General features: G+C 43.5%; 1 protein-coding gene across 5 annotated transcripts in view; it reads left to right on the top strand.

Moving 5' to 3' along the window:
• BRD9 (bromodomain containing 9) overlaps positions 1–20,459 on the top strand; it is a 284,425-nt gene that overhangs the window by 134,311 nt on the left and 129,655 nt on the right. For 4 of the 5 annotated variants that reach the window (XM_056520202.1, XM_056520201.1, XM_056520199.1 and 1 more), the window contains exons 9-10: positions 9,640–9,772; positions 9,863–9,935. In XM_056520202.1, the coding sequence (XP_056376177.1) occupies positions 9,640–9,772; positions 9,863–9,935 (206 nt within the window). The remainder of the gene's footprint in view (positions 1–9,639; positions 9,773–9,862; positions 9,936–20,459) is intronic. The other variant, XM_056520200.1, reaches the window with a different exon arrangement.

The raw sequence follows: 20,459 nt of genomic DNA, 5'->3' as shown, positions 1-20,459 counted from the left end.
GACGTATGTTGATGGGTCATTGTCCTGCTGGAAGGCCCAAGATCTCGGACACAAACCCAACTTTCTGACACTGGGCTGTACAAATCCGTTGGTAATGCTCAGATTTCATGATGCCTTGCACACATGCAGCCAGTGCCAGAGGCAGCAAAACAACCCCAAAACATCATTGAACCTCCACCATATTTCACTGTAGGTACTGTGTTCTTTTCTTTGTAGGCCTCTTCCCGTTTTCAGTAAACAGTAGAATGATGTGCTTTACCAAAAAGCTCTTGGTTTAGCTTTTTTGGTTTAGTTCCAATACGCACAAAGGGAATAAACGTGTATAGCAAAACATGTGTTGCTGCAATCCTTTTCTGTGAGAAATACTTCATTTTCTTGAAAATTTTCAGGGGTGCCAACATTTACTGCCATGACTGTAACTGAATTTAAATGTATAACATTGAAAATAATGGAGGAGTATGCATGTATAAAATTCTTATATTTGTATGAAAAAGTTAATCAAAATTGTTAAGGATGCACTAAAATAAAATAAGTGTCAACAGAGCTGAGGAATACTTAGGCTGCAGGTGGATGTATCTAATGCAGACCAAGGGGCATAGTAAATGTGCTCCAGTAAAACAGAGGGTATCAATGAGTTTCTTCATATTACTGTAAAGGTAAGGATCTTCATAAGGCACAGCTGTAGAAGAGCAAAAAACTTACTATTAGGGGGTCCTGCTAGAGTTCTCTGTGTGGATGCGCTAACTATATGAGCGATTACCGCTGGGCACGAATATAATGCGAGGAGTTCCGGTCATGCGCATCAGGGTGCGCCTGAACAGAGCGGAAAGCGCGTGTCGTACGGGAGGCAAAAAACGTGTGCATATACTGAACAGGATAGCTTTGGACATGTAGCGTGTGGGACCATGAGTGGAGGAGGAGAACTCCTATAGCAGGAAAGAATGGATAAGTGGGGGCTTCAAGAATAATAGGCTTATGGATTTGTATATGAGAAATGGATATTAAATGGTGGGCTTATGGATTTGTATATGAGAAATGGATATTGTGTGGGAAACAAGTAATAAATGTGAATGAAGGGGAATGTTGTGTAAACTAAAACCCTCTAAATTTACATAGGGAATGGGATGTTGTAAGAATGGTTGGTGAATATTATGGTGATGTACCAAACAGCTAGAAGGATGTAAAAGAAAAGTATGTTATATGGAACAGATAAGGAAGAGATATGGGTGTTGTAGTGTGTGGGTGTGTTGGTATACTGTATGATATGATGGATATTACTTATGTGAGGGAAAGGAGACCAAAGGGCATAGATAGTGACTGTATACACGAGACATGTGTGGGAGTAACATACCAACAGAATATCACTGACAATAATTAGGAAGAACTGTCTGAATAAGCTGAATAGCTTATTATCCACATCTTCAGAGATTTGTTCAATGGGGGGTGATGCTGAGGCAAGTGAAATCCTTCTTGTGTCCTTCCACTAAGTGTTGTGAGGCACTGTATTTCGAAATTCCTATACTACAATTGTGTCTGTGACCGTTACATAGTTACATAGTTAGTACGGTCGAAAAAAGACATATGTCCATCAAGTTCAACCAGGGAATTAAGGGGTAGGGGTGTGGCGCGATATTGGGGAAGGGATGAGATTTTATATTTCTTCATAAGCATTAATCTTATTTTGTTCCAGGAATGTATCTAATCCTGTTTTAAAGCTGTTAATTGTTCCTGCTGTGACCAGTTCCTGAGGTAGACTGTTCCATAAGTTCACAGTTCTCATGGTAAAGAAGGCGTGTCGCCCCTTGAGACTAAACTTTTTCTTCTCCAGACGGAGGGAGTGCCCCCTCGTCCTTTGGGGGGGTTTAACCTGGAACAGTGTTTCTCCATATTTTTTGTATGGGCCATTAATATACTTATATACGTTTATCATATCCCCCCTTAAACGTCTCTTCTCAAGACTAAACAATTGTAACTCCTTTAATCGCTCCTCATAGCTAAGATGTTCCATTCCCCATATTAGTTTAGTCACGCATCTCTGCACCCTTTCCAACTCCGCAGTGTCCCTTTTATGGACAGGTGCCCAAAACTGAACAGCATATTCCAGGTAAGGCCGTACCAATGATTTATAAAGGGGGAGTATTATGTCCCTGTCCCTTGAGTCCATGCCTCTTTTGATACATGACAATATCCTGCCGGCTTTGGAAGCAGCAGCCTGACATTGCATGCTATTCTGTAGTCTGTGATCTACAAGTACACCCAGATCCTTCTCTACCAGTGACTCTGCCAGTTTAATCCCCCCTAAGACATACGATGCATGCAGGTTATTAGTACCCAGATGCATAACTTTACATTTATCCACATTGAACCTCATTTGCCAAGTGGATGCCCAGACACTTAGTCTATCCAAGTCATCTTGTAACTTATGCACATCCTCTATAGACTGTACTGTGCTACAAAGCTTGGTGTCATCTGCAAAGATAGAAACAGAGCTGTTAATACCATCCTCTATATCATTAATAAATAAATTAAACAACAGCGGGCCCAGTACAGAACCTTGGGGTACACCACTAATAACCGGGGACCAATCAGAGTACGAATCATTGACCACCACTCTCTGGGTACGATCCATGAGCCAGTGTTCAATCCAGTTACAAACTAAAATTTCCAAACCCAAAGACCTTAACTTACCTGTCAGACGTCTATGAGGGACAGTATCAAATGCTTTAGCAAAATCCAGAAACACTATATCCACAGCCATTCCTCTGTCAAGGCTTCTACTCACCTCTTCATAAAAGCAAATTAGATTGGTTTGACAACTTCTATCCTTAGTAAACCCATGCTGGCTATCACTTATAATACAATTATCCCCTATGTATTCCTGTATGTAATCCCTTATAAGTCCTTCAAACAATTTACCCACAATGCACGTTAAACTTACCGGTCTATAGTTTCCTGGGGAAGACCTAGAGCCCTTTTTGAAGGCCTAGAGCCCTTTCATTCGCTTTCTCTGAGTTTGGGAAGTCCTTCCAACTTAGTGGAGCCCACAGCAGCATTCTAATAACTAGACTACATGTGTAGACCCACGGTTCAAGTGTGGTTTTATTTCAAAAGAGCTGGATATGTTCCTTGACGTGAAAGATCTTCTGCCATGTTGAATGTTTTTACAGCAAAGGCAGCCTCTTCCTCCACATTTGTACACTCCTGGAGATAGAGTTTTAGATGTTTTTGCTCTTCTTAGACTGCTGGGAGCTAGGAAATTCTTGATTTGTTTGGGCCCTGCAGAAAGTCAATCCAGGTTTTTGGGAATGAGGTGTTTTAGAATGGGGTCTAAGAGGAGGAGCCACCAATGTTTTTCTAAGATTTTTCTGGTGGTGATGTTGGTTATAGGTGGTGATGAAGTTGTATGCGTTCATCTGGTTTCGGAGCTTTCTCAATAGGTGGATATCGGGAAAGCAGAGATTAGTCAACTCCCGATATTGTCAAAGTAATAGGTTTATTACATACATCAATGTAAGGGCAATCCTTACATAGAGAAAGTCAAGTAAAGAATCCCTCGAGCTAAGGCATTAAACAACTTTTATGAAAACAAGTAAGCAGTTACATCATAACTGTTAAGTTGGTAATGCTGTCAGCTCATTGGTAAAGAACTTTATTGTCTGCTCAGCAAACCAGTACATTCAAGCTTCAGTACCTTCAAGGCCACTAGCTAGTTTTGATTTTAACAGGGCCGCGTTACAAGAAGCAAGCGCCATATTGTGATTTATAACTAAAAATAAAATAAATAAGCTTAAAACTAATAAACTTAAAACTAATAAAAGTAGATACATCTCATTATTCTATTACTCAGAGGTCAGTTGCATAGTTTCAAGCATTACTGGGCGTTATCCAAAACAAAGATGAAAGTTAACTGAAGCTTTATAAAAAAAAAAAAAAATATATATATATATATATATATATATATATATATATATATACACAGGGAACATAGATATCAAAATATAGTTTTACCAACATCCCCTCTTCTGATAACTATTTTCACTCTCTCAGTTCATTTCAGCAGAAGTCTCTTCTTCAGCTGGGTTTTTGGACTTTGCTTCATAGAGAGGGGGTATCATCATAGGCATCTTCTTCCAGAGGAATAGTTTGATACATAGTTCTTGTCATTGCAGTCTCAATCAGTTTTGAGATAGTCCTCGGATGCAGGGAATGCAACAACACCCACAGATCATCAAGATGACCAACACGATTGCGATGGAGATGAGAACTGAAGTCCCCAATCCTGTACATCTTCCAAACCATCCCTCAAGCCAGTTGGTGAATGGGTCACTTATTTCTGAGTTCTCGGCCAGCTCAATTGATAATGCATTCATTCCTTCGACTGCTCTGGTCACGATTCCTCCTGGGGCTGTATTGTTGGGAATAAAGGTACAACACATACTGATAAACGTCCTACAGACCCCTCCTCTTTCTGATAGTACCATATCTAGGGCCATCCTATTTTGCCAGGTCATAAAAGAGTTGAGGGCCAATTGTTATGCTAAGCCTTTGACTGCATCCCTTGTTTAATTTACAGACCTCTGTAGGTTATAGAAGATGTCATTTATTCAGTCAACATTTTTGTTTACTCCACAAAAGAACAGAGACTCAAACCCTGCTGCCACATGATCTCTGGCTTTAAACTCATTAGGCACTCCACGTGGAGCCCCTATCTCATCATTGTTTACCTGAGAATCAAAAGGCCCTTTATGAGAAGTGTCACTTCCGCTATATGGGTGGCCTCTTTTCCAGGGTGACTCTGACAGGATATGAAGGGGCATAGCCAGTTGAACCACAGCACAATTCCCTCTGCATTGGCTGGGATCCTAGATCTTAGCCGTTTATCTCCGTATAACCACCAGACGTCAGCCTAGTGGGTATCATGCTCAACCCAGCCACCATCTTTCCCTATTTTTTTAATCCTCTCCATACAGTAGTCATCAGGCAACGATCCCAGGTTTGTACCGCTCTCATTCCCTGGGAATGCAAAGAGTAATATTGCCAGGAAATTACCCAAATGCCGATGAGGGTATTTGAGATCTCTGGACCTGAGGAAACAATAAACTCAATGTATGACAGGTTGTGTCAGTATCAGGTTTGTATGCTTTTTTGGAACAGTTTCATGATACAATTTAAACCTTCTGGATATGTAATATTGTTTAAAGGAAAGGGTGTTGTAGCTGAGCAGGGCCTGGCACCTGCACAGACTAGGCAATTTTCTCTTTTTAATGTTTTGGCTTTATAGATTAGCCATTCTAGCCACTCATTTTTATCTTGATACCTTGTCTCTAGAGCTATGGCATCCTCTATGGTGAGGTTGGGAACCTTATAGTTTTAATATTTCAACTATGGTATAAGGTACTTCCCTTTTTCTAGGATATCACTTTTAGTTACTTCCTTTCCTCTAGGTCTGACTTCTAAGAAAAACCCTCCTATAGGATGTGTTCCTGATACTTCTACTTTCCTTTGTAGCAATGTCTCTGATCTGTCTTTTTTAGGTATCCTTTAGAGTGATTAATAATAATAATAATAATAGGTTAAATTTCCTAATCTCAGTACATTAGGATTTACTGGCTCTTACTACAGATAACCTTTGTTTTGGGCCAGTTAACCCTTGCATGTCATATCTCTAACTGGGTTTACTGTCGTCCACAAGGCTTGTTGCCATAGGTTACATTCTTTCCCAAATAGAGCATAACATATATATGCACACACATACATACACATACATACACATACATTACTATTTCTTATCGCTTTAGCCAGTCTTAAATCTCCACACTCAATCAACTGACACAGGTCTACTAGTATTGTACTACTGGTTCCCTCTGGGAATGTCAAATTGAGAGGTCTACCTACAGCCATCCAGTCTGTTAGTTGAGTCTAATCATGGTGTTTATGGTAAAGGTTGGAGATTGTCCTTCCAAGGATTCCTGGAATTCCCACCAGACTCGCCACAAGCATTGTCCCTATCCTATTTAGCTGAGGAGCTCCAAGGGGTAGGGTATTGGAGGCTTCACCGGTTTGAGACAGTTTCTGCCTTATGCAGAATCTCCCTTTGTAGCTGGACTTTATTGGAGTTCCTTCAGCCTTCTCACCCTGCTCTGCCTTCAGAACCTTTTTACAGTGACACTGATGGATCCAGGTGGTCCTTTCAGCTATCCTTATTGTTGTAGGGTGGTAAGTAGGACTTGGTAGCGTCCCTTCTACTTAGGTGAATATCAATGTTTCTTCTTGATCACTTTTATAAGGACCCAGTCTAAAATGTTAAACTTCTTTCTTCTTCTATGGATCATCCTTCTAGAATGGAACAGACTTGGTTAATTTGTTTCTGCTCTAACAGTCTGGACATATATTCTACTAAGGTTATCTCTGCCTCCTCAATATGTGTCTCATTTGGAAACAAAGGTATGTTATATGGTCTACCATACATCATCTCAATCCATATTTAGTGGGTGTAATATGCATACTCTGAACAGCTCATGGTAAACAGTACATCCAACTTTTCCTGGTCTCTCAGTTTGCTTTTCAGTATACCATTGTCTTTCTACGAACCCTGCTGACTGGGGATAGTGATTTATTACTTCTATACCCATTACTTCTATTAGGCGTTTTATAGTTTGGTTTACAAAATGTCGACCATGATCACTATAGATCTTTTCGGGAATCCCAAATTGTGGAATGATGTCTTTTAGTAAAGTTTTAGTACTGTTAGGGCATCAGCACTTCCTGTGGGAAATACTTCTACCTATTTGGTCAATGCATCAATTATCACTAGGCACTGTTTTGGGAACTACACCTCTCAAGGAACGTAACAAGGGGTACAGTGAGCCTTAACACCTCACAGGTATTTCATGACTTTTTGTTAAAGTTGGATGTGTAAATGAGAAAAAAAAAATTTTCACTAAAATGCTGGTTTTTCCCAAAATGTTAAATTTTTACAAGGGGTAATAGGAGAAAATTACCCCCAAAATTTGAAACCCCATTTCTTCTGAGTATGGACATACCCCATGTGTGGACGTCAAGTGCTCTGCGGTCGAACTACAATGCTCAGAAGAGGAGGAGCGCCATTGAGCTTTTGAAGAGTGAATTTGTTTGGAATGGAAGTCAGGGGCCATGTGTGTTTACAAAGCCCCCCCCCCCCCCCCCCGTGGTGCTAGAACAGTGGACCCCCCACATGTGACCCCATTTTGGAAACTACACCCCTCACAGAATTTAATAAGGGGTGCAGTGAGCATTTACACCCCACTGGCGTTTGACAGATCTTTGGAACAGTGGGCTGAGCAAATGAAAAATGAAATTTTTCATTTTCACAGACCACTGTTCCAAAAATCTGTCAGACCCCTGTGGGGTGTAAATGCTCACTGTACCCCTTATTGCATTACCTGAGGGGTGTAGTTTCCAAAATGGGGTCACATGTTGGGGGGGTCCACTGTTCTGGTACCATGGGGGCTTTGTAAACACATGTGGCCTTCAATTCTGGACAAATTTTCTCTTAAAAATCATGTTTTATATACCTATAATGCTAATACAGATCCATGAGACCCCTGTGTAGCAGCCGCGGCTGTCAGAATCTATCACTGGAACTGTGATCACACATTCTGCTGTGTGATTGGCCCCGGGTCCGGTCACGTGACCGGTCTCCTAGGGAACGGTCTCTAACACGCACCCCGTTTGTTTACATCAGTGAGCCCGGCTTCCTGGTTTCAGCCAGTGACGCTGAGCTCAGAAGAACATGATTGGTTACCCTGGTCACATGTGCGCCGCACCCCTTTCCTGATGTGCTCCTAACTACTATAACACCACTCGTGCATGCAGGGCTGCAGAATCTGAGACCATTGATATATCTATTAATACTGTTTGAATTTCCTTATTTATGTGCATTCTTACATGTATATGTGTCATAATAAATGGATGTATGAGTTTTTTTTATGCATTTGTTCAGTATTTTCTAGAAGTTTTTTATTCTTTCTGTACTTTGTTTACATTTTTTTGCGCCTGTGGCTCCGCCCACTGGGGTATTTGGTGCCTTTTTTTTCTTTATTTAAACTCCAATGTACCTATGTTGTATAGATCTGATGAAGAGGGTATTTCCGTCGAAACGGACACGCACTTTTAAAACTACAATTATAGGCAAAAACCCTGATCACTGATTGAAAGTGGCCGCAGCCCTGGCTGCTTGTTAAAAGATCAGCAGCTCGGCCAAGGCCACTTTAAAACAGTGACCAGTGGCGGCTGCTGCAGCGTGGAGATCACCTATCATTGTCCTCCCCTTTTTCCTGGCTTTTCTCCCCTGCCTATTTGTAAATTTAACCTCACCTGGCCGCACTCTGGCAGGCTCAGATTCAGGCTGCGGGTCTTTCGGGGCTGCGTGGCCAGTAAAGCATTCAAAGTGTGCCGAGTGACAATCCCTGACTGCTCTACTGTGTGGCGTCCCTGATGCAGCGCAGAAGAGGAGTCTGCAGGGATCGTCACTCGGTATACTTTCAATCCTTTACTGGCCGTGCAGCCCCGGAAGCCTCACAGTCTGAACCTGAGCCTGCCGGAGTGCGGCCAGTCAAGGTCAAATAAAATAAGAAAGCAGGGGAAAAAAATCAGGGTGTAGGAGGTAGGACAATCATAAGACACAAATAATCTGAGGAGGGGGGGGTGGAATGATGAGGCACAGGAGGGAGATCACAGAGGCACAAGGGGATCACTAAGGGGAAATGAGGCACACTGGGATAACTAAGGGGAAATGAGGCACAGGGGATCACTAAGGGGAAATGAGGCACAGGGAGATCACAAATCACAGGGGCATATGAGGCACGAGGTAAATGATGAGCCACAGGGGGATGGGGGGCGTGTTGTAGCACAGGGGTTGATAATGGGGAAGGAATGATGTGGCACAAGGGGGGGGGCAGACTGAGGAGCAGGAAAATTATGTGGCAAATGGGGGGAATGATGTCACATTAAGTTCAGATCTTCAAAGTAATTTAATTTAGATTTATTTATTTTTTTACTCAAATTTTCCTGTTAAAATGAGGGTGCGTGTGATACGCCAATAAATACGGTAATCTGTACTTTGTAATTTTTTTTATTTTATCAATAAAGTGGTGCCTGCCGAGGGATCTGTGATTGCACGTTCCTGTTTCCATCCGTTTCTAGGGACAAGCATCCACAGCACCTGGGTTGATAGGTCTTCTTCCTCCCTTCCTCCTTGCAACAAATACAACTTTGTCAGTGAAAAAATAAAAAAGTTATGAGTCTTAGAATGTGAGAAGGAAAGATCATTAGCCAAAAAAAGTTTTTGCGGGATCCATGAAGGGGTTAATATAGCTGTGTTTTGTGCTTGAATTCCAACCTCATGCATGTAAAAAAAAATAGACTTGTTTTAATTGCTTTTTTATGTTTATTTTTTTACTTAATGTTCTACTATAATCTCCTATGTACATTATTCTTGTCATTTTTGAAGGTCTTATATACAAACCTATTGAGAAAAATGGTAAAAAAAAAATGCAATACTAGCACAATACTGCCCTCAGTGTTTTTGAACAAAGTGCCACATTTACCCTGAAACCGCAGATAACTGTTTATATTTTGTGTTTATATTCTTTATTTTAGCAGCATTTTTGAGCCAGAAGGCAATGCATGTAGTTTAACAGACAGCACTGCGGAAGAACACGTCCTGGCACTAGTGGAACATGCTGCAGATGAAGCCAGGGACAAGGTCAACAGATATTATCCAAATTGCAAGGTATATTCATTATTTAGATTTGATTGTCTGTAGTAAGAAAAATAAGAAACCTATCTTATTACTACTGTTTGTTGCAACTTTCTTTTCCAGATTGGTTACCTAAAAAAGAATTTGGATGGCAACTTGACTTACAATGTAGTAAATGCTGATCCAGATGCAGAGGGTAAGTACAGTTATATTGTAAATAGTAGAATGCACAAGTCCTTGTCCTTTTATTGGTTTCTATGGCTGTAAACCAAAATAGTTTCACATTTTGTTTAGTGATTTGTGTCTTCACTATGTTGCAGACTTTAAAGTGACACATGTTTGGGAGACTGGTATTCCTTTCAAAGTTAGACTACAATTACTCTGAACTGATAAGTACAGTGGTCCCTCAACATACGATGGTAATCCGTTCCAAAGGAACCATCGTTTGTTGAAACCATTGTATGTTGAGGGATCCGTGCAATGTAATGTATAGGATGTTATACTCACCTGTCCCCGCCGCTCCGGATCGTCACCGCTGCCCTGGATGTCGCCCTCCATCGCTGTCGCCGTTTCCCCGGGGTGTCCCCAACGCTCCGGGCATTTCTGCTTCCCGGGATCCTCTCTCTCGACGTGATGACGACGAAGGAGAGCGCCAGCGATGGAGGGGTTCCCGAAGAGGACGCTCTGGAGCCCCGAGGACAGGTAAGAGACCACCATTGGAGCGCCCGGGGCACCGTAAATGGCTATCTGGCGGCAGCTGAAGCAGTCTGCGCTGCCGGATAGCCATTTATGCGATGACCCCGACATACAAAAGCATCGTATGTTGATGCTGCCTTCAACATGCGATGGCCTCTGAGAGGCCATCGCATGTTGAAATTATCGTATGTCGGGGCCATCGTAGGTTGGGGGGTCACTGTACTTGACAATGAGTGCACTGTAGTAATTTGAATAAATGTAGAATAAATTACCCTGTGCAGCCAAATTGTGCACAATAATCAACACCAGGGGGCACTAAGTGACAACTATACATACGAGCATTGGCAAGCAGTATACACATAATCCAAACTACCCTGTCCAAGGCTATCCTCTACATAGAAAATCCCTAAAAAAGGTTACAGGGTTTTAACCCTTTAAAGAGTACCTCTCGTTAACTTGATACATTTTATAATCCTCCCAGTTCACTGTCCCCATCATGATAAACCACCCCTTTATTTATTTTTAATTTTTTTAGTTTTCTACCTTGATATTGCTCTGTATTTTTTGTTCAGTCTCAGGTTCAGGTTCACTGACTGGGAAGGGGTGTTATCCAGCAGGTGTGATATCATCTGGAGCCATACAGGGGGGAATTTCCTCCCTTAGGCTGGGTTCACACTACGGTTTGTAACTACGGTTCCCGTATACGGCTGGGAGGAGGGGGCGGGGCTTAATCGCGGCGCCCGCACTCAGCCGTATTCGGGAATCGTATTTAATGCATGTCTATGAGCCGACCGGAGTGAACCGCAGCCTCCAGTCGGCTGCTTTTTCGGCCGTATGCGGTTTCCTGACCGCAGGCAAAAACGTGGTCGACCGCATATAAAAAGTGACCAAAAATCCGCTATTTTGGACTTTTTATTTTGCATGTATGCCATTGACCATGCGGTTTAATTAACAATATATTTTTAGAGTTTGGACATTTACGCACGCGGTGATACCACATATGGGGCTATAACATCTGACCAACTGATCACTGCATTCAGGGATGCTTTTACTTTCACTTTTAGATGCGGCGATCAGTGATGTCCGGCATTAGCGTGAGTCCTGGTTGCTTATAGCAACCGGACCCACCGGGTATGATGCGTGCATTATATATGGGGATGCACATATGGACGTTCATAAACGTCCATATGCGCTAAGGGGTTAATAAAAAAAAAAAAAGCGTAAAAAATGATAAATAATAAACATATTTGGTATCACCGCAAACTATAAAAATAGAATGTAAGGCCCCTTTCACACTATAAAATTAATTAGTTTTAAAGATCAGTTTGAAGTTCCGTTATGAAAACCCTGAAAATCGTCTGTTACAAAATCCCATACGGCCATTAGAAAATCACATTATAGTCTATGGGATTTTTACATTATCCGTTTTAACCCCCATATAGCCCCTTATTAATAACGGACGTTATTTTGTGACGGAAGATGGCAACGGGAGAAATAGTGCATGCACTATTTCTTCCGTTCATTCTCCCGTCACAAAATAATGTCTGTTATTAATAACGGGATATAACGCACAATGTAAAAATCCCATAGACTATAATGGGATTTTCTAATGGCCATATGGGATTTTGTAATGGACGATTTTCAGGGTTTTCATAACGGAACTTCAAATGGATCTTTAAAACAGATGAATTTTATAGTGTGAAAGGGGCCTTAATGAGCAAAGTTTTTGCTTTTTGGACACATCACACTGCAAAAAAAAAATATAGAAAATTTATAAAAAGTGATCAAAAAGTCACATTTACAGGGGGCGTGTCCTACAGTGCATGGCGGCGGTCGCTTAACTCCTGAGCTCCGCTGCACCTTAGGCCTTAACGCGGCTACATAGTGAAGTTGCTCATCGGACAACTTTCAAAGTTGTACCCACCGACACTTGAACACCCGGTGTCCCTGATGATGACCCGACGGCTTACCGCCTTCTTCCCGGCGGCGGAGATCCCGCAAGATGGCGCGGCCTCCTCCTCCCAGCAGGAAGACGCTCCTCTAGCTCCATGCGGCTCGGCGTCTCCGGCCACAGGGAGCGCCTCACCCGCGTCCTCCTCTTCTAAGACAGGAAGTGAGCAAGGTACATCTCCGGTCCTTCCTCCGAATGTGCAGATCGTCTGGTCTCCCTCCATACCGCGGACACCGCAGGTACCATCCTCCCCTGTCTCCCCTGCGCCCCAGAGCACCGGCACGCAGGCTGCTAAGGGAGGTGGAGGCTCCTCTGCTACGCCGCTTACGGAGTGTACTATGCGAGGCTTGCTTGCAGAGCTGCGCACCTCTATTCATGCGGACATTCAGACGGCTGTTGCCAGTATACAGCACGGCATTGCCTCTTTGGGCCACCGCACTTCCCATATAGAAAATAAAATGGCGGAGCTCACCTCCTCTCATAATGAGGTAGTGGATCTAGCCAACACCCTGGAAGACGAGATCTCTACTCTTAAGTTGAAGATAGCAGATATGGAGGATAGGTCTCGCAGAAACAATCTGAGAGTGAGGGGTGTTCCTGAAGTGGTTAAAACTGAGGACTTGAACAGCTTCCTTACTGATTTCTTTACCTTGCTGTTGCCTCAAGCGTCCTCCATGGACCTATTGATGGATAGGGTTCACAAGCTTCCGAAGCCTAAAGCGTTGCCTGGAACTGTGCCGAGAGACGTGATATTACGTATGCATTTTTACCATGTCAAGGACCAGCTGATGGCAGCGGCACGATCTATGCCATCTCTCCCTGAGCGATTCACTGGGCTGCAGCTCTTCACGAATCTATCCGCGGCCACCCTGGCCAGGCGCCGCGAGTTCAGTGCTGGCACGAAAGCGCTGAGGGATGGAGGAATCCCCTACAAATGGGGGTTCCCAGTAAAATTGATCATTACCAAAAATGGCTCCAAACATGTGGTTTCCTCACCTGAGGACCTTATCCAGATTTGCACGGAGTGGAATCTCACTGTGGATACTCCTGTCCTTCGTTCGCCGGTTGTGTCTCAGTCACCTAGGGTGGAGGAGAAATGGTGTGTAGTTTCCAACCGTAAAAAGAGGAATAAGAAATGAACTCTATGTGCGTAATGACTTTCTACAATGTTTTGTGCACCCTTTTTCAGGTTTGAGGACTCTTTACTAGTCCCTTTTTCTACTTAGGATTTTGCTGCCTTTGGTAACCTCTCATGATTATGCAGTTACCTGGGCCTAACTGCAGTCGCTTGTGACCTTGTACTCCCCACTGAAGACTGACCACATGGTCTTTAATGATATATATCTTGTTGCTTTTTTATGTTCTCTGTTGTTTTATCATATGTGTTTGTATGTCTTGTTGGTCCCTATTCTATCACGCTCTGTTAGAATTGCAACTGAGATTTATGTCACCTGGTACCAGACTTCTCCGCTATGTTCTCCCTCTGGTATTGTATTACTCTTCCTTATGTCTATGCGAAAGGTTGGATGTCACTTATGCTTAATTTATTGCTATGGGTATTAAGATTGTCTCACTTAACGTTAACGGGCTTAATTCACCATTTAAGAGGTCATCAGTGTGGAGGGAGGCTGAACGTCTTAATGCGGACATTATGTGTATTCAAGAATCCCACCTACTGGCGCAGGATGCACATAGCCTTAAGAATAACGGTTCCCTCACCTATATCAGGCGCATGCTATTAACAAGAGGGGTGGCGTGGCTGTTGCCTTTAAAAATACTTTAGCTCTTACTGTCCAGCACACTGTGGTTGATGTGGGAGGCCGCTATTTGATAGTACGCTGTACGCTCCAAATAGGAAGCAATGCACTTTCCTAAAGTCGTTTCTACGTAAAGTAGATAAGGTGAAGAAGGGTCACGTAATTATGCTAGGTGACTTTAATATGGCTATGTGGCCCAGTGTTGATACCACCTCTGTGACACCTAAAAAGGAGCCCACTGGGTTTTTTACGAGTATTTCCCAATCTGAACTATATGACCCGTGGCGCATCTCCCATCCTACGGAAAAAGACTTTACCTTCTACTCCCATGTACATAGGATATATACTCGTATTGATTACACCCTAGTGTCCAGGTCCTTATTGCCTCTAATTGTAGACTCCCAGATTATGCCTCTGGAGTGGTCTGATCATTCCCCTGTCTCCTTGAGCATAAGGGAATCCTACTCCTATAAACCAGCCTCTGTATGGAGACTTAACCCCCTGATTCTACACCATCCGGAATATGCTGAGGCTACTAAATTTGCTGTGGACTCTTACTTCAGAGTAAACGACACTAGTGACATCTCGGACTTGACCCTTTGGTGCGCCTTTAAGGCGACTACCAGGGGCCACTTTATTAGCCAGGCGGCCCATGATAGGAAATTACACCAGAGTCAGACCTTAGCGTTTCAACAGAAGCTAGCGGAGCTACATAGGCGTAACAAGGCCTCCTACTCTCCCGCAGTGGTGTCTGAGATTTCACAGGTTAGTGCTGAGCTACACTCTCTTTGCATTCCTATGAGAGAGCGCTTAGAAGACTTAAGATGTCATGGTATTGGCAGGGGAATAAGGCTGGCTCCTTGCTAGCTAAGCAGTTAAAGAAACGCGATGCTAGAGCTAGAATTCCCTTTCTTACTAAATCAGATGGTTCTAGAGTTGTGGATCCACAGGGGATTGCCAATTGTTTTGCTGAGTTCTATAGCAAGCTTTATAATCTCCAGCAGGATGCTAGTGCTCCACGGCCTGATGCAGCTACTATTTCTTCCTTTCTGTCTTCCGTGTCCCTTCCCTCTGTGTCCCCTGAGCAAGCTGTGGAATTGAGTGCTGCCTTCACCCCAGAGGAGATCCTTGATTGTGTTGCCTCTCTTAAATCCTCAGTCTCCTGGTCCCGATGGTATCATTAATGAATTTTATAAAAGGTATGGTTCTGCTTTAGCTCCCTTCTTAGCTAGAGCCTTCAACTCTATTGCAGTAGACTGCGCTCCTCCAGCGGAGATGTTGGAGGCCCTAGTTGTCACCATCCCTAAGCCAGGCAAGCCCCTAGATGACACTGCCAATTACCGTCCGATATCACTTCTGAATAGTGACATTAAACTATATGCCATGGTTCTTGCCGCTAGATTGAATAAACTTCTACCTGCCTTAATCAGTAGAGACCAGGTTGGCTTCGTTAGGGGGAGGCAGACGGTAGATGGCACGAGGCGCTTCCTGGATATTATTGCTAAGGCCCACTCTGATCGGACGCCTTCTCTGCTCCTATCCTTGGATGCGGAGAAGGCATTCGATCGGGTACATTGGGGATACTTGAGAGGAGTTCTACATAAGTTTAATTACCCCCCCCCCCCCCCCCCCCACCGCATGGAAACGGCAATTATGGCCCTTTATACCCTTCCCTCTGCTAGAATCTTTTCCACTGGTACTCTGAAAAATGTACTTTAAGTAATGGGACTAGGCAGGGCTGTCCCCCCGTATTTTTACCATGGTTATGGAGCCATTCGCTCAATATATTAGGGAGTCCCCGGATATCCGAGGTATTAGAATTGGTAACACCGATCATAGGATCGGACTGTTTGCTGATGATGTTATCATTTGCCTCTCAGACCCCCAGCGCTCCCTGGCCCCTGTGATGGAGATCATAAACGCCTTTGGCCGTATTAGCTATTACAAGATCATTCCCTCAAAGTCGTGCGTTCTGCCGCTTCACATTAGCTCAGAGTTACAGTGCGACCTCCAGTCTAGATACCCCTTCACATGGGCCGGGGACAGCATCCCTTATCTAGAAATTATGTTGACTGTGACCTCGGATAAACTAGTGTCAACTAATTTTGCCATGTTACGCTCCCAGTTGGCTCAAACAGTTGAGAGCTTCTCTTTGCTCCCAGTATCTTGGGCTGGCCGTATTACAGCAGCCAAGATGTTGCTACCGAAGATCTTGTATTTTTTCAGGTGCTTGCCGGTTATCATCCCTGCTACATATATTTCCCAACTGCAAAGAATACTCTTACACTTCATTTGGGCTGGGAAACATTCTAGAGTAGGTTCCCAGTTGCTTTATCGCCCTGTTAGGGAGGGTGGCATGGGAGTTCCCAACCTAAAATTGTACTATTATGCGGTGCTACTTGACCAACTTAAAAAGTGGTGGTGGCACATAAACCCGCCTTTATGGGTGGATATTGAAGCAGCGCTATTAAATATCTCCAGTTTTAATAGCTTCCTCTGGGTGCTCCGTTTCAACCCTACCTTTACCCCTTTTTCTGCTTTTTCTACTGTGGCTGCGGGCATCAGGCTGTGGAGTTAAGTGGCAATTGTTAAAACTATATGTCCCCCAAGAATAAAAAGACCTTACCCTAACAGCAGTTGGTGATTACCTTGTGGATATAGCCTTTGGATCTTGGATAGAGGCGGGTGTCCGCACTATAGCTGATATTACTAACACAGATGGTTTGATGCCCTTGTCTGATATTGTGAGGTTGTTCTCAGTGTCTCACAGGGATTTTTTTAAGTATCTGAGGCTTAGACACTTCCTACAGTTACTTACCTGGGACAATGCATGACCTCAGACAATATTTGAAAGGCACTTTTTGAATGGCCAATCCTTTGTTAGAGGTATTTCCCATGCATATAGTGCTCTGATACTGGCCAATGATATTGGGAGTCTATCATTTCTATCCCGATGGGAGGAAGATTTGGCACCTAACTTTTCAGCCGAGCAGTGGAGCTTTGTATTTGACCTGCATAAAAAGTACTCAAGATGTGCGTACCATTTTGAAGCTTCCAGAAAGTTGATGTATCGGTGGTATTATACGCCGGTACGCCTTGCTAAGATATATCCTAATACCTCCCCTATATGTTGGCGGTGTAAAAGAGGTCCAGGCACGCTCCTCCACATTTGGTGGATGTGTGAAATCATCCAACCCCTCTGGTCCAAAGTTAAACGATTGTTAGATGACTTGATTGCTTGCCCCTATTCATGGGGACCTGAGGGGGCGCTCCTATTCTTAACCTGGGAACAGGTTCCACCACCTTGTATGTTACCCCTATACCACCTGATGACTGTGGTGCGGACCTCTATTGCTCGTAACTGGAAATCTGTTGAGGTGCCAAAGATTCCTGCCATTATTGCGGAAGTCCATCATAACTTGGCAGTGTAGGGGTTGATAGCCAAACGCTGTCTGTGGAGTCCCTAGGAACCGGTTAGATCTTTTGGCTGGCTGGACTGAACAAGTTGCGAAAATACCCACTCATACATACACCTAGATCCCAGGGGTCTGAGTCTCATATACTGTACTGTGCTGTACTAGGTTATTTCTATTACGATTTCTCTACATGTAAACTGAGTACATATGTTCGATGATATACTATGCTCGAATTGGGGACCTTGTTGAGAGATGTGTTTAGTTATACTCTTTTGCTTTGTAACCTCTCTTTGTGTTGCTCCTATGTTGGGAGCTTGTTGTACTTGTTGTCTTACTTATTAGAAAATTTATAAATAAAGTGAAAAAAAAAATAATCACATATACGCAAAAGTGGTACTAAAACAAACTACAAACTGGCACAAAAATTTAGCCTTCACACATCCCTGAATATGTAACAATGAGAAAGTTAGAGCTGGTCAAAATAGGCCAATTTTACGTACTGATTTTGTGAAAAAAAGTTTGGGATTTTTTTCAAGCAGTACAATAATAGAAAGTTATATAAACATGGATATCCTTTTAATCATATTAACCCAGAGAATAAATATTAAAAATAATAAAACGTGTAATTTTTACCGTAAAGTGTACAGCGAGAAAATGAAACCCCCCAAATTTGCAAAATTGTGATTTTCGTTTAAAATTTCCTTTCACCCAAAAAATTTTTTGGGGTTTACTATACATTTTATGGTAAAATGTCCATTACAAAGGACAGTTAGTCATGCAAAAAACAAGCCTGTTAATGGAAATATAAGATTTTAGAAGGCGAGGAGGAAAACTTAAAAATGAATTTTAAAAAAGAATGAAGTTTTCTATGGTTTGTATTTAAAAAAGCTGCTGCTAGGCTTCACTTTCCCCGCCCTCCTCCTCCCGGTCTCCGGTTGGCCGGTCGGCCCAAGTCTGATGAGGGATGTCGCGCATGTGACGTCCCTCCACAGACCCGCACAGGAGGACGTCGGAAGCGCAGCGCAGGACAGCTAAGTGTGTCTGTGTGTGTGTGCATGTGTGGGTGTCTCTGTGTGTGTGTTCATGTGTGGGTGTCTGTCTGTGTGGGTGTCTGCAGGGATGTGGAAATCCTATCGCCCGACGCCCGGAACAAGTAGTTTTGGGCGCCAGGCAGGTGAATTGTTCATAGATTTAGCCCTGTATTGGGCAAGCAGGGACAGACAGACTTCTCCTTTTATTTTTCTTTCTTGTTGTGAGGCGCAGGAGCCGATGCAGTCTGCACCTCACACCGGCGCTCAGTGTATGGAGGGGGCAGCTGATTTCAGTAGCCGGGGGCCGCTGCTCAGAGCCCCCCCAGCCGGTGTGAGGGGATCTCAGGAGCGAGGGCAGAGCCCGAGGTCACACGTCTGCAGGAGATGATTAAGCCACGCCCCCTCATCCCCCCCTCCCGGAGGATGGAGAGCGCAGCTCTGCATAATACAAGACAACGGGGGAGAATGAGGATGTACACAGCTCCTCCCTCCCCCACACACAGCCTCTCCCTTCACGGGGAGGTTTCAAGTATTCACGGGGGAAAATACAGAGGGGAGAGGACTTGTGTGAAGGAGACTGCACGGGCTGGGGATTTCACCTCACATCGGCTGATGTGAGGAGGCCGAGCATGCAGGCGGCGGGAAGGGTGGTTGTATATGTATGTAATGTAAAATTAGGAGGGGTGTATCAGTGGCGGGTGTATGTATGATGTGTGCATATGGCGGGTGTATGTATAATGTGTGCATATGTATGGTGTATGTGTCATGTGTATATATGAAGTGTGTATGGTGTCTGTGTATGTGTGATGTGTGTATGTAATGTATGATATAGGGGGCAGCGGCAGGTGTATGTATGATGTGAGCATATGTATGGTGTATATTTATGGTGTATGTGTATATATGATTTGAGTATGTAATGTATGATGTGGGGGGGCAGGTGTATGTATGATGTGTCTATGTATGATGTATGTATGTAATATTTGATCTAGAGGGCAGTGGCCGGTGTATGTATGTATGATGTGTCTATGATGTATGTAATATATGATGGGGCAGCGGCGGATGTATGTATGATGTGTCTATGTATGATGTATGTATGTAATGTATGATCTAGAGGGCAGGGGCCGGTGTATGTGTATGTATGATATGTGTATGCATGTATGTTTTGTACAGGGGTGGAGTGACAAGTGCTGCCACCAGTTGTGCTATCTAATATTTATTTTTAGTGGTTTCTGGCCACCCGCACTAAATTGCACCACTAGAATCCCACCCGCCCCTTCATACTCGCCCCACGGATGCACATAAACACGCCCGAACCAAAACTACAACTTCCAGCATGTTGCACCGTAACCTAAACTGTAGAACTATAAAGTGTAACATGCTGGGAGTTGTAGTTTTGGTTCGGGTCAGCTGCAGAGCCATAGGCTGCATCAGGGCATGCTGGGTGTTGTAGTTACTACTTCAATTCCCAGTATTCCTTTACACATCCTATGGCTCTGCAGCTGACACGAACCAAAACTACAACTCCCAGCATGTTACACAATAACCTTAACTGTACTACTATGCAGTTCAACATGCTGCAACACCCTGGGGCATGCTGGGAGTTGTAGTTATCTAGTAACTAAATGCAACTTCCAGCATTTTCTAACACATAGTTAGAGTAAATAAAGTGCAGCATATAAACTGGAGAAGCAGAACAACTCCCCCAACCCCCCCCCCCCCCCGCCCCCCAGTAACACAGCGCTATTCACTGTTATCCAATCAAAAGTCTCCATATATAAGTCCCTATGAAGACTGAAAAATAGTGATTAAAATATTTTAAGAAGTGCGTATATATGTGAATAAGCCCCTTTCCTAATAAAAGTTCCAATA

Source organism: Hyla sarda, chromosome 5 (genome assembly GCF_029499605.1).
Source record: "Hyla sarda isolate aHylSar1 chromosome 5, aHylSar1.hap1, whole genome shotgun sequence".
Taxonomy (NCBI): Eukaryota; Metazoa; Chordata; class Amphibia; order Anura; family Hylidae; genus Hyla; species Hyla sarda.
Note: the sequence above shows the minus strand (reverse complement) of the source record. Positions and strands in the feature narration are given on the sequence as shown.